This window comes from Dendrobates tinctorius, unplaced genomic scaffold (assembly GCF_039654945.1).
Source record: "Dendrobates tinctorius isolate UK_male_01 unplaced genomic scaffold, ASM3965494v1 ptg000011l, whole genome shotgun sequence".
NCBI classification, from domain to species: Eukaryota; Metazoa; Chordata; class Amphibia; order Anura; family Dendrobatidae; genus Dendrobates; species Dendrobates tinctorius.
The window spans coordinates 40897139-40910425 of record NW_027361679.1 but is presented as its reverse complement, the minus strand read 5'-3'; the positions used below and the strand labels follow the sequence as shown (position 1 = coordinate 40910425).

General features: G+C 43.2%; 1 protein-coding gene across 9 annotated transcripts in view; it reads left to right on the top strand.

Annotated features, from left to right (window-relative positions):
• Positions 1-13287, top strand: part of ARHGAP24 (Rho GTPase activating protein 24) — a 1321765-nt gene that overhangs the window by 1296528 nt on the left and 11950 nt on the right. For all 9 annotated transcript variants that reach the window (XM_073541594.1, XM_073541605.1, XM_073541586.1 and 6 more), the window contains 2 exons: positions 7192-7324; positions 11913-11986. In XM_073541594.1, coding sequence (XP_073397695.1) covers positions 7192-7324; positions 11913-11986 — 207 coding nt within the window. The remainder of the gene's footprint in view (positions 1-7191; positions 7325-11912; positions 11987-13287) is intronic.

The following is a 13287-nucleotide window of genomic DNA, read 5'->3' as shown; positions in this document are numbered from 1 at the left end:
GCCCTGTTCTCAGGGTTCTCAGAAGTTGTACCTCTCGGCAATAAGCCAGTTTGCTCCTATCCAATAGGAATTAACTTCTGATTTTGGGAATAACCCATTTAGGAAGATGGCTGCTGCTCCCCATTACAACAGTATGGCTTTCTGAGTATTTGTTTAAGAGTTGTGATGGGGTTATTGGCAATATAGGCGCATAGTATAAGAAAATATTGATTTTCAGGGCATACTGTGTAAAGGAACATGTAATTTCATCAAGAATTTAATCACTGTGATAATACCAAATACACTATGTGTGGAACTCTGGAACATTCTTTACTTTATGCTGTCACTTGAATCCCAAATTCATACATGTTCCTCCAATAAAGCATCTTAGTGGTCTAATTGTGCCTTCACTGTGACCCGTTGTGGCAAAGTAATTGACGTTTATGTAGTCTGGTAGAGGGCAAGGGCTGAAGCCTAAATAATCAGCTCAGACCATCCCATAGTTTTCATATCGCTGTCAATCTTGTGTGATAATAGCGCCACCCAGAGGGGAACAGCTGTAAAAGCAGGAATCTTATCTACTTACAGATAAGATAATACTAGTGAAACTACAGCAAATATAAAAAGGCTGGTAGAATTATATGTACTATGCTCATATTGCAAAAGAAACCATAAAATAAAGTATTCTCAGTTTTACAGGTATTCTTCAATGTTTTAATGAATACATATTTTGGAATGGTATTAGTGAATGATCCCGTAACATTAGATTTAGGCATTTGGTCCAGTATATATGTCTGTGCAGCTGAACTACTAATGAGAAGAAGACAACACATCATTTAGTTAGGAATGGATATAAAATCTATTTTAAGAAAGATAACATTTTTGACTTTCTTGTGCTTTTCTTTATGATAAAAATGTGCTATGATATTCTGCCATCTAGTGGTAGTGAAAGGTAGTTCGTTGTGCTTCACATTTCACTGTTTGCTTGATTTAAAAGCAACACCCTAGGAAGATTTATAAGAAGTCTGAGTAAGGAAAACTGATGGAAATTGCTCTACCTTTCTCAAAATGACATACACTGCAGAATACAGTTACAATTCACTAGGCAGGTCTCCTCACTCCTGACTCTTATTATACATATAGACAGGCCCGGATTGGCAATATAACCAACCGGGCATTTTCCCGCTGGGCCGCTGTCATGTGGGCCGCGGGCGGCAGCGCCCGATCATCTGGCCGCTTGCCAGCGGCTGCGGCCACTGTGGCTCCTGCCGCCGGCCCTCTGTGGGCACGGCGGTGATAGTTTCCAAGTTCCTCCCGCACTGCAGGGAGATAAGCCACCACGCCTCCCCCACGCACCCCATCCTCGCCGTAGCATGAGACCCCCCGCCCCCGCAGCCACTCACAGTGTCGCTTGCCTTCTCTGGTCGCAGGACCTGTGATGAGGTCACAGGAGGGGAGGAGTCAGGGGGTCACATGATCAGGAGCCTTTGTCCAGACCCCTGATCATGTGACCCCTGACTCCGCCCCTCCTGTGACCTCATCACAGGTCCTGTGCGCACAGCCTTGCCTTTTGGTGTCTGCAAGACTCTGCTGTGCTGTTGGCTGTTGTCATGGTGCTGGATGAGATAAGTATGTGTGGGGTCAGGAGGGGTTTACAGGGTAGATGTAGCAGGGCTGTATGTGTATGGGGTGTACTGAGCGAAGTCGTGTGTGTATGAGGTGTACGGAGCGGAGCCGTGTGTGTACGAGGTGTACGGAGCGGAGCCGTGTGTGTACGAGGTGTACGGAGCGGAGCCGTGTGTGTACGAGGTGTACGGAGCGGAGCCGTGTGTCTACGAGGTGTACGGAGCGGAGCCGTGTGTGTACGAGGTGTACGGAACAGAGCCGCGTGTACTTGGTGTACGGAGCGCAGCCGCGTGTGTTTGGGGTATACGGAGCGGAGCCATATGTGTACGGGATGTACGGAGCGGAGCCAAGTGTGTACGAAGCATACAAAGCGGGCTTTTCCCACGGACACAGGAGTACACGGCGGAGCCCCGAGGAGCATTTTAAAACACACACATGATGTTTCACCTGAAGTGATGTGCTGGAAGCTGACCGGAAATGAGATAATTTCTTGAGGAGATTGTAACAGAACCAGGAATGCTTCAGATCCATCACCGTGTCCTCCTCCGACAGCGCAGACAGCAGGATCGCCTTGGAATCGGGGATGTCGGCCATGTGAGCGGATCATGATATGTCCTGCACCGGGAGGCTCAGGTGGGCACTACAATGGGAGCCGGGCTGCTATGGTATCTTTATAGAATCTTTCTTTATTTCTTTCTCTCTTTTTCTTTCTCTGTTCTTTCTCATTCTCTGTTCTGTCTTTCCCTCATTTTCTTTCTCTCTCTCTCTGTTCTTTCTCTCTCTAATCTTTCTTTTTTCTTTCTCTCTCTCTGTTCTTTCTTTCCCCTCTTTCTTTCTTTTTCTTTCCTCTCTTTCTTTCTTTCTTTCTTTCTTTCTTTCTGTTCTTTCTTTATTTTCTTTGCTTCTTTCTCTCTCTATTCTTTCTCTGTCTCTCTCTGTTCTTTCTTTCCCCTCTTTCTTTCTCTCTCTCTGTTCTTTCACTGTCTCTGTTCTTTCTTTCTTTTTTCCCCTCTTTCTTTCTCTTTTTTCTTTTTTCTCTCTCTCTCTCTGTTTTCTCTCTTCGTTAGTGCCAGTCAGTGTGCCCATAATGCCAGCCACTGTGCTCTCAGTACAAGTCAGTGTGATCAGCAGTGCTAAATGGGTGCAATTAGGCGTGGACATGGGTGTGACTAGTTGCGGAATGGGTGTGGCCGGGCGTGGCCCAAAATTTGCAGCGGCGCGCCGCAGTCTTTGTCCCTCTTACCCTTCCTCAAAAGTTGGGAGGTATGATAGGGGCAGCTTTCTGCCAGGAATTCTGTCACCGTGCGTACAAAAGGGGACAGAGCTTTGGGAGGAGTACTGCAACTAAAAGCAATAAATAAGACTGAGCTGAAATACTGGGCACAGCTGTGACTACATGTTATATAGTCGTGTTAATCTCCTCTCACTGCTTGTAACCTACAACTGTACAAAGATATTATATAGTCACCATGTGACTTGTGGCCCTGTGTAACTTCAAATGCCAGGGCTAAATTTTAGTCCCAGTCCGGCCCTGCATATAGACCACATTTCCAAAAATAGCACAGCTTTGGGCTGCTACATAATCTATTTATATGGAATAATTTGCAATACAATTCACATGCATTGTACTATATATAAGAATATATACTGCTCAAAAAAAATAAAGGGAACACTAAGCAATATATTGTATTGTTTAGTGTTCCCTTTATTTTTTTTGAGCAGTATATATATATATATATATACGGTATATATCAGAATATATATATGTAGCAAAATATATAAATATATATATACTGTATATACAGTGCTCTTTTGCATAATGTCTGTTGTACTAGGTTTTTATTTATATTTTGTATTACCTGGAAAACTTAATAAAAACCTTTTATTTACTTTTATAGCAGCATCATGTTTCGCAGCGCTTTATAGAGAACGTCTTTACTGTTTCCATTGGTGCTCATAATCTAAATTCCCTGTCAATATGAGTTCAGGAGGAAACCCATGTACACTTGGGAGAACATACAAACTTCTTGCAGATATTGTCTTTGGTGGGATTTGAACCCAGAATCCCAGCGCTGCAAAGCCTCAGTGTTAACCCCTGAGCCACTGTTAAAATGGAAAAAAAGAATAATTATGGAATGTTTGTTTTACCTGCTGGAATCAAGTGGCCACATAAGTTATACTGCAGATTTGGCCATAACTGATGGATTCTGCTGCCTCCTGTGATATTGAGCATTTCATTCATTTCTAGAGAAGCTAATTGTAAACTGTATACTTATCAGATAGTGCAGAATGACTTTCTAATGCATATGATTTGCTATCTAGTATATTCTTTAGTATTAAAGGGATATTCTCATGTTCTTATGTTACAAAATTGCTTTAGTTAGAGGTCATGACTATAAGCTAGCTTGCAGCTGACTTGCTTTTTCTATCTGTTCTCATTCTACTACAGGAAGAGCTATTATCTTACATAGCGTACAGTTAGTTTCCAAGGCGGTAGGGAACCAAAGCCTGGTCAGTTGTGCACAGTAGTTACATTATAGGAGTGGAGTTAACTCCTAACATCCCAGTCACCTCTATCCAGCTCATTTATTTCAATAAGGCATTCAGCTGTTCACCTCCACAGCTCAGTATCAGCTCTTGTCCTGTTAGGGTACCGTTACACATAGTGATGCCCCAGCGATCCCGACAACGATATGGATTGCTGGTGCATCGCTAAGTGGTCGCTAGTGAGCTGCCACACTGGCAGATCTCACCAGCGACATCGCTGAGGTCGGGAGTCGCTACTTACCTGTCAGACGCGGCGATTCTGACGTCCTCCCGCCCGCGTCCACGTGCTGCTCGTTGGCGCCACAGGAAGCACAGCAGGAAGTGGCCGACGAGAAATGATCCAGGACCTTCTCGCGCGATCAGCGATAACCAGCGGGGGAGCCGGTCGGAGGTAAGTATCACATGCAGCGATATTGCTAGCAATATCACTGCAACGTCACAAAATCGGTGACTTTACAGCGATATTGCTAGCGATATCGCATTGTGTAACGGGGGCTTAGTTTTGCAAAATCACCATTTCAGCATCCACCATCAGCAGCTTCCAGAGCAGGTCCACCAAACACGACTCTCATTTTCCAGAGCCGTTTGCTTGTTCAAGTACCATGTTATCTCTATATGTAGCAGTGTAGATTCAGAATAAACACTGAAAGACGTTGGTGTGTAGAAGCAGTATGAATCTCTTGGATCAGAAGCTTAATTTGATGCCATTCAGTGTGTAACCCGAAAATCCTGCCTCCAGTTGCGTAAATATTGGTAGCACAGAGGTAGAAGTTGTAACCAGGCCTTGTTCTCTTAAGGCAACTAAAGGCAGTCTGTCACATAGGAAAAAATATATATTACAGATTTGGCATTATGGCCAAGGAACTTCAGGTTGCACGTCTGTCTGGATCCAATACAAAAACTGAACCAAGTTTCCTTCAATCAACAAATAAAACTATAGAACTGATGCCTATTTTTGTAATGCTTGCAGAAAATTTTATGATTCCATAGCTGGATGATCTGCAATGTCTGCCCTCTCTATATCTATGCCGAAGGTTATGTTATGCAGTGAAGAAACTACAGCAATCATCCAATTAGACCACATACAGTTCATTGAGTTCTTCTCTGACATGACATTTTCTACAATAATAATAGACAGTATATTACAAAACTGAGTACACCGCTCACATTTTTGGAAATATTTTATTATATTTTTTCATGCGACAGCACAGAAGATATGACACTTTGATATAACGTAAATTAGTTAGTGCAAAGTTTCTATAACAGTGTAAATTTGGTGTGATCTCTAAATAATTCAACGCACAGCTATTAATGTCTAAACCTCTTGCCACAAAAGTGAGTATATCCTTAGGGAAAAATGGTCAAATTGTGCCCAAAGTGTCAATATTTTGTGTGGTCACCATTATTTTGAAGCATTGTCTTAACTCTTTTCGGCATTGTGTTTGCTAGAGCTTCACAGGTTGCCACTGGAATCCTCTTTACTCCTTCCTCCATGACAACATCATGGAGGTTGTGGATGTTGGAGAACTTTCGCTCCTCTACCTTCCATTTGAAGATGCCCCACAGATGCTCATTAGGGTTTAGATCTGGAAATAAACTTGGCCAGTCCAGCTCAGTTTCTTTAGCAAGGCAGTGGTCATCTTGGAGATGTGTTTGGGGTTATTATCATGTTGGAATACTGCCCTGCAGCTCAGTTTCTGAAGGGAGAGGATCATGCTTTGCTTCAGTATGTCACAGTACATGTTGGGATTCATGGTTCCCGCAATGAACTATAGCTCCCCATAGCCAGCAGCACTCATGCAGCCACAAACCATCACACTCTCATCACCATGCTTGACTGTAGGCAAGGCACACTTGTCTTTGTACTCTTCACCTGGTTGCTGCCACACACACTTGCCAACATCTAAACCAAATAAGTTTATCTTGGTCTCATCAGACCACAAGACATGGCTAAAGTAAGACATTTTCTTAGTCTTCTTGTCTTCAGCAAACTGTTTTTGGTTTTTTTTAGCACTGATAGGCATATCCCCCCACCTCTTTAACTTCTGCAGCAGTGCTGTCAGCACTCATACCTCTAATTTCAAAAGAGAAACTCTGGATATGATGCTGATCGCGTGCACTCCACTTCATTGGTCGACCATGGCGAGGCCAGTTCTGAGAGGGACCTATCTTGTTAAACCGTTATATGATCTTGGCCATCGTGCTGCAGATCAATTTTGAGGGTGTTGGCAATCATTTTATAGCCTAGGCCATCTTTATGTACAACAACTTTTTTTCAAATCTTCACAGAGTTCTTTGCGATGAGGTGCCATGTTGAATTTCCAGTGACCAGTATGAGAGAGTGTGAGAGCGTTAACACAAAATATAACACACCTGCTCCCCATTCACACTTGAGACCTTGTAACATTAAAGAGACACATGACACCTATCTGGGAAAATGGCTAATTGGACACAATTTTGCTATTTTCACTTAGGGGTGTACTCACTTTTGTTGCCAGTGGTTTAGACATTAATGGCTATGTGTTGAGTTATTTAGATGGCACACCAAATTTACACTTTTATACAAGCTGTACACTGTGTACTTTACACTGAATCAATGTGTCAGATCTTCAGTGTTGTCCCATGAAAAGATACAATGACATATTTACAAAAATGTGAGGGGTGTACTCACTTTTGTGATATACTGTAATTACTTCCCCTCTGCCAACAGACTATTACTAATGGATAATGAACACTTTATATTTTCAGGCATGATATATAACACTACACCTGATTAGGATGCATTGTTCTGCTTTCTAGGCCGCCTTTTCTGTATTGCTGATCCAGTACCGTAACTTCTGACAGTAGGCACTCGCTTATCGAGAAATGGCTAATGTGCGGGTTTATTTCATTTGACATGAAGGTAAAAGCAGACAGGGAGGAAATGAAAAAGATTGTTTTTTTCACGTATTAAACTATGGCACATCTCAGACACTATGCTGTGGATTGTCAGACTGATGTTTCTGTATTAACCACGTCCTTGTTGTCTGTTATCTACAGTAACACAGATGTCCACACAGTGGCCTCCCTTCTGAAGCTGTACCTGCGAGAGCTGCCGGAGCCTGTCATCCCATATTCAAAGTATGAAGATTTCCTCTCATGTGCAAAACAGCTGAGCAAGGAGGAGGAATCGGTGAGTAGCCGAGAATAGGGAGAGGGTGAAGACCGGGTTCAGCAAATCCACTTTTTTCATTTACACTCTATTTGCTGTATTACACACTATATCATTTGTAAAAAGAGGCAGAAAGCTCCAGAGCTCATCCTTCAGAAATTGGGATCTACCTAGCCAGTAGAAAATTTACTACTGTAATTATGTAAGGTGTTCCTACCACAGCTCAAGGTCGTAGTCACTTGTGGTGCAAACTGCAAGAATTTTTTTCTTAGGCCAGGGTCACACGTGCGTAGATTCTCTCCTTGGATCGATTAGGATAATGACACTCCAATCATACTTCGATCCAGGTTTAATCAGCGTGTCAGCTTAGTGTGATACGATTCTCTCGGATGAGACAATCGTAATACAGGTGAGGAGAAGGAGAGCAAAATTTCTCTATCTTCTCCATTGTGTGCGTCGTCAGAAATCAGACAGCAGGCAGATATCATCCGACTGCTGTCCAGTGTTTTCCAAGCACCCATAGACTTGAATGGGTGCGTGCTATCCGATTTGCATTGAAAATTGTAGCATGATGCAAATTTTTTCTCATACCAAGTCAGTTTAAAAAAAATGCTGTTCAGCACTGCCCTATAAAATATCATTGGTTCAAGTGCCATGCGATAGCACTTGCCCAATGCATACGCTCATGTGAGCGAGCCCTTACATACAGGCACAGGGATCTTTGTGACTACAGTCACTTTACACCATACAAGGCATAAGTGGTACAGTCCCAAAGAGTCACAGTGTTCATTGTCTTCTCTTACACTTGATGGGTAAGTAATCAGGAACAGCAGAACACTAAAATAGTAAAAATTACACAATTCTGTTTTTAGGCCTGGCAGTCAGGTTGCACTAGGATGGTCGGTGCTTGCTCAAAATTTCTATGCCGCTATGAGTAGAGTTGAGCGATACCGTCCGATACTTCAAAGTATCGTATCGGATGGTATCGGCCGATCTTTAAAAAAAGTATCGGTATCGCCGATTCCGATACCGGAAGTCCCATTCAAGTCTATGGGACTTCCGGTATCGGAATAAGAAAAACCCTTTCCTGCCCTTGTACAGCCTCTCTGTGGTCTGTACGGGCCTTTCGGGGGGCTGTGCCGGCCTGCCAGGGGGTCTGTGCAGGCTCCGGGGGGCTGTGCCGGCCTGCCGGGGGGCTGTGCCGGCCTGCCGGTGGTCTGTGCAGGCTCCGGGGGGCTGTGCCGGCCTGCCGGGGGGCTGTGCCGGCCTGCCGGGGGGCTGTGCCGGCCTGCCGGGGGGCTGTGCAAGCATCGTCCGATGGGACTACAAGTCCCATCGGGCGATGCCTGCTACCATGACAGTGATTGACACATTAGCCAATGATGGGACAGTAGTAGTCCCATCATCCGGCTAATGTGTTAAATGTTAAAAAAAAAAAAAAAAAATACTACATACATACTACATGCATGCTACATACATACTACATGCTACATACATACTACATACATGCTACATACATACTACATACATGCTACATACATGCTACATGCATGCTACATATATACTACATACATACTACATACATACTACATACATACTACATGCATGCTACATACATACTGCATGCTACATACATACCACATACATACTACATATATACTACATGCATGCTACATACATACTACATGCTACATACATACCACATACATACTACATACATACTACATATATACTGCATGCTACATACATACTACATACATACTACATACATACTACATGCATGCTACATACATACTGCATGCTACATACATACCACATACATACTACATATATACTACATGCATGCTACATACATACTACATGCTACATACATACCACATATATACTACATACATACTACATATATACTGCATGCTACATACATACTACATATATACTACATGCATGCTACATACATACTACATATATACTACATGCATGCTACATACATACTACATATATACTACATGCATGCTACATACATACTACATGCTACATGCATGCTACATACATACTACATACATACTACATGCTACATACATACCACATATATACTACATACATACAATACATTCATACAATACATACATAGACATACAGTACATATAACATAGAGTAACATACTTACCAATACTTGTCACATTGTTCCCCGAAGCCATTGTCGTCTACGGAATAAATATTAACATAACAAACCACAAAAATACTCACCCACGATCCGAAGCAGTCCACGAGTGTGTCCCACGACGATCTTGGGTAGAGAACTGCAGCATCAGATGATGCTGCCGTTCTCTACGGGCTGCAGGAATCCAATGACGGAAGGTAGGTATCCTTCCGCACTGTATTCCTCCGCCACTTAAAAAAAAAAAGTCCCTAGTCTCACTTTATGCCATTGCTGTGTGGGAATTTCCCACACAGCAATGGCATAAAGTGAGACTAGGGACTTTTTTTTTTAAGTGGCGGAGGAATACAGTGCGGAAGGATACCTACCTTCCGTCATTGGATTCCTGCAGCCCGTAGAGAACGGCAGCATCATCTGATGCTGCAGTTCTCTACCCAAGATCGTCGTGGGACACACTCGTGGACTGCTTCGGATCGTGGGTGAGTATTTTTGTGGTTTGTTATGTTAATATTTATTCCGTAGACGACAATGGCTTCGGGGAACAATGTGACAAGTATTGGTAAGTATGTTACTCTATGTTATATGTACTGTATGTCTATGTATGTATTGTATGAATGTATTGTATGTATGTAGTATATATGTGGTATGTATGTAGCATGTAGTATGTATGTAGTATGTATGTAGCATGCATGTAGCATGTAGTATGTATGTAGCATGCATGTAGTATATATGTAGTATGTATGTAGCATGCATGTAGTATATATGTAGTATGTATGTAGCATGCATGTAGTATATATGTAGTATGTATGTAGCATGCAGTATATATGTAGTATGTATGTAGTATATATGTGGTATGTATGTAGCATGTAGTATGTATGTAGCATGCATGTAGTATATATGTAGTATGTATGTGGTATGTATGTAGCATGCAGTATGTATGTAGCATGCATGTAGTATGTATGTAGTATGTATGTAGTATGTATGTAGCATGCAGTATGTATGTAGTATGTATGTAGTATATATGTAGTATGTATGTAGCATGCATGTAGTATGTATGTAGCATGTATGTAGTATGTATGTAGTATGTATGTAGCATGTAGTATGTATGTAGCATGCATGTAGTATGTATGTAGTATTTTTTTTTTTTTTTTTTTTTTTTTTTAACATTTAACACATTAGCCGGATGATGGGACTACTACTGTCCCATCATTGGCTAATGTGTCAATCACTGTCATGGTAGCAGGCATCGCCCGATGGGACTTGTAGTCCCATCGGACGATGCTTGCACAGACCCCCGGACATCAGCACAGCCCCCCGGCAGGCCGGCACAGCCCCCCGGCAGGCCGGCACAGCCCCCCGGCAGGCCGGTACAGACCACCGGCAGGCCGGCACAGCCCCCCGGCAGGCCGGTACAGACCCCCACAGGGTGCACAGACCACCGGCAGGCCGGCACAGCCCCCCGGCAGGCCGGTACAGACCCCGGGCAGTCCACACAGCCCCCCGGCAGGCCGGCACAGCCCCCCGGCAGGCCGGCAGAGACCCCCGGAAGGCCCGAAATGACGGCGCATCATGATGCGCACACACCGCGCATCATGATGACGTCAGGCCGTCAATCAACTGAACTTCCGATTCCGATGCCGAATTCCGATATTGAAAAAATATCGGAAGTCGGTATCGGAATTCCGATACAGCAAGTATCGGCCGATACCCGATACTTGCGGTATCGGAATGCTCAACACTAGCTATGAGTCCAAAGGAGGCTACATCCTACAGTATGGCCTGCTTTGGCATTCAGTCACATTGTTGCACCATCCTTTTGTATCACGATGCTCTGTTCCCTCTGATGTTTTCTGAAATTGCGAGACCACAACCCATTTCCAGAATTCCCTCCAAAAAACCCTACTATGGGCTTATAACGTGCACACTATGCACACTAGATCCTTTTTTAACCCGGGTTTAGTCCATAATCTTTAAATTAGGAAAATGCTATGTCATTTGTCCCTTACTTCCAGCAACATCAAATTGTACACCTGGAAAATGTGGCTTTATTAGAGCACCATTTTATGTTCCTCAAGCATCATAGTCTTCCAGACAAGCATTATACAAAGGCCAGTTACCTTAACCTTCAAAACATATTGTACCCTCCTGAGTTGAACCCCTTCTGCCCTGCAGCATATTAATATGTGGTTGTGATCTTGTTAGGACAATGTGCCAGTCACACTAATACATCACAGTGATGACGTGGGCACAAGAACTGTCAGCACTATTATGCAGCTGACAGCCCAAGCTAATGGCCAGGATCTGAGATAAGGTTGATTGGGCATTTCACTACTCTTTTGAAACATCACATGCAATTTGAATGTTTCAGGAAAAGAAGCATAGATCAGCTCTCACAGTTTTCTGCTTTATGACGATACTGTTCTTAATAATAATGCTCATTTCACTTTACAGGGAGTGGCTGAACTAGTAAAGCAAGTGAAAAGCCTTCCAACAGTAAATTACAACTTGTTAAAGTACATTTGTAGGTAAGATTTGTAAGTAACGCACAAAGACAACTATTATTAACATATATAGAGTGGGTGAAATAAGTATTTGATCCCTTGCTGATTTTGTAAGTTTGTCCACTGACATAGACATGAACAGTCTATAATTTTAAGGGTAGGTTAATTTTAACATTGAGAGATAAAATATAAAAAATAAAATCCAGAAAATCACATTGTATAAATTATATAAATTTATTTGCATTTTGCAGTGAGAAATAAGTATTTCATCCCTCTGGCAAACAAGACTTTATACTTGGTGACAAAACTCTTTTAGGCAAGCACAGCAGATGTTTTTTGTAGTTGATGATGAGGTTTGCGCACATGTCTGCACACATGCACACTGATGACACATGGATGACATCTGTGTGTCATCAGTGTGACACGTACTGGTGCCTGGAAATCAGCGCTAGCAGGTGAACGTGTTGAGAGTTGTATTCAACTGTTAACAGCGAGAGCAGGTGGCAGCTGACAGGAGTGTTCATCTGCCGCCTGCACTATAAATAAATAAATATTTTTAAAAAATGACGTGGGCTTCCACTGTATTTTTGATAACCAACCAGGCAAAACTGGCAGCTGAAGGCTGCAAACCTCTGCTGTCAGCTTTAGCAAGGCTGGTTAACAAGAATAGAGGGCTCCCCACACCGTATTTTTTAATTATTTAGATAATTAAATAATGGAAAAAAACGGCATGGGGTCCCCACCATTTTTGTCAACTAACCAAGCTAAAGCAGACAGCTGGGGGCTGGTTTTCTCAGGATGGTAAGGGGCCTCCCCTGCCTAAAAATAGCAGCCCACAGCTGCCCCACAGACAATGCATCTATTAGATTCAGGCGTTTTGCCTGTGACAGGGAAAGTGGGAGGAGCCGGGTAGAGTGCCATTTCTGGGATGCTGCAGGCTGCTATTTTTAGGCTGGGGGGGCCAATATCCATGGCCCCTTACCTGCCTGAGAATACCAGACCCCACAGCTGTCAGCTTTATCTTGGCTGGTTGTCAAAAATGGTAGGGACCCATGCATGCTCTCAGCCAGAGCCCGTCTAATGGGCCTGAAATTGCTCCATACACTTGCATTGAGCGAGGCCATGCTTCATCTAGTGACAAGACTGTCAAGTGGGTGCAGCCTCCATACAAGTGTTTGGAGAGAGGATGCGCCCACTAGACAGGCTCTGGCCAGGAGTATGCATAATGCATACGTACCCACCGATCCCAGCTCAGAAATCCGCAAATCCTTGCTACGCACAGTGCATGCGCTGGGGGGAATCATAAGTCTGTTGTCACACAGAGT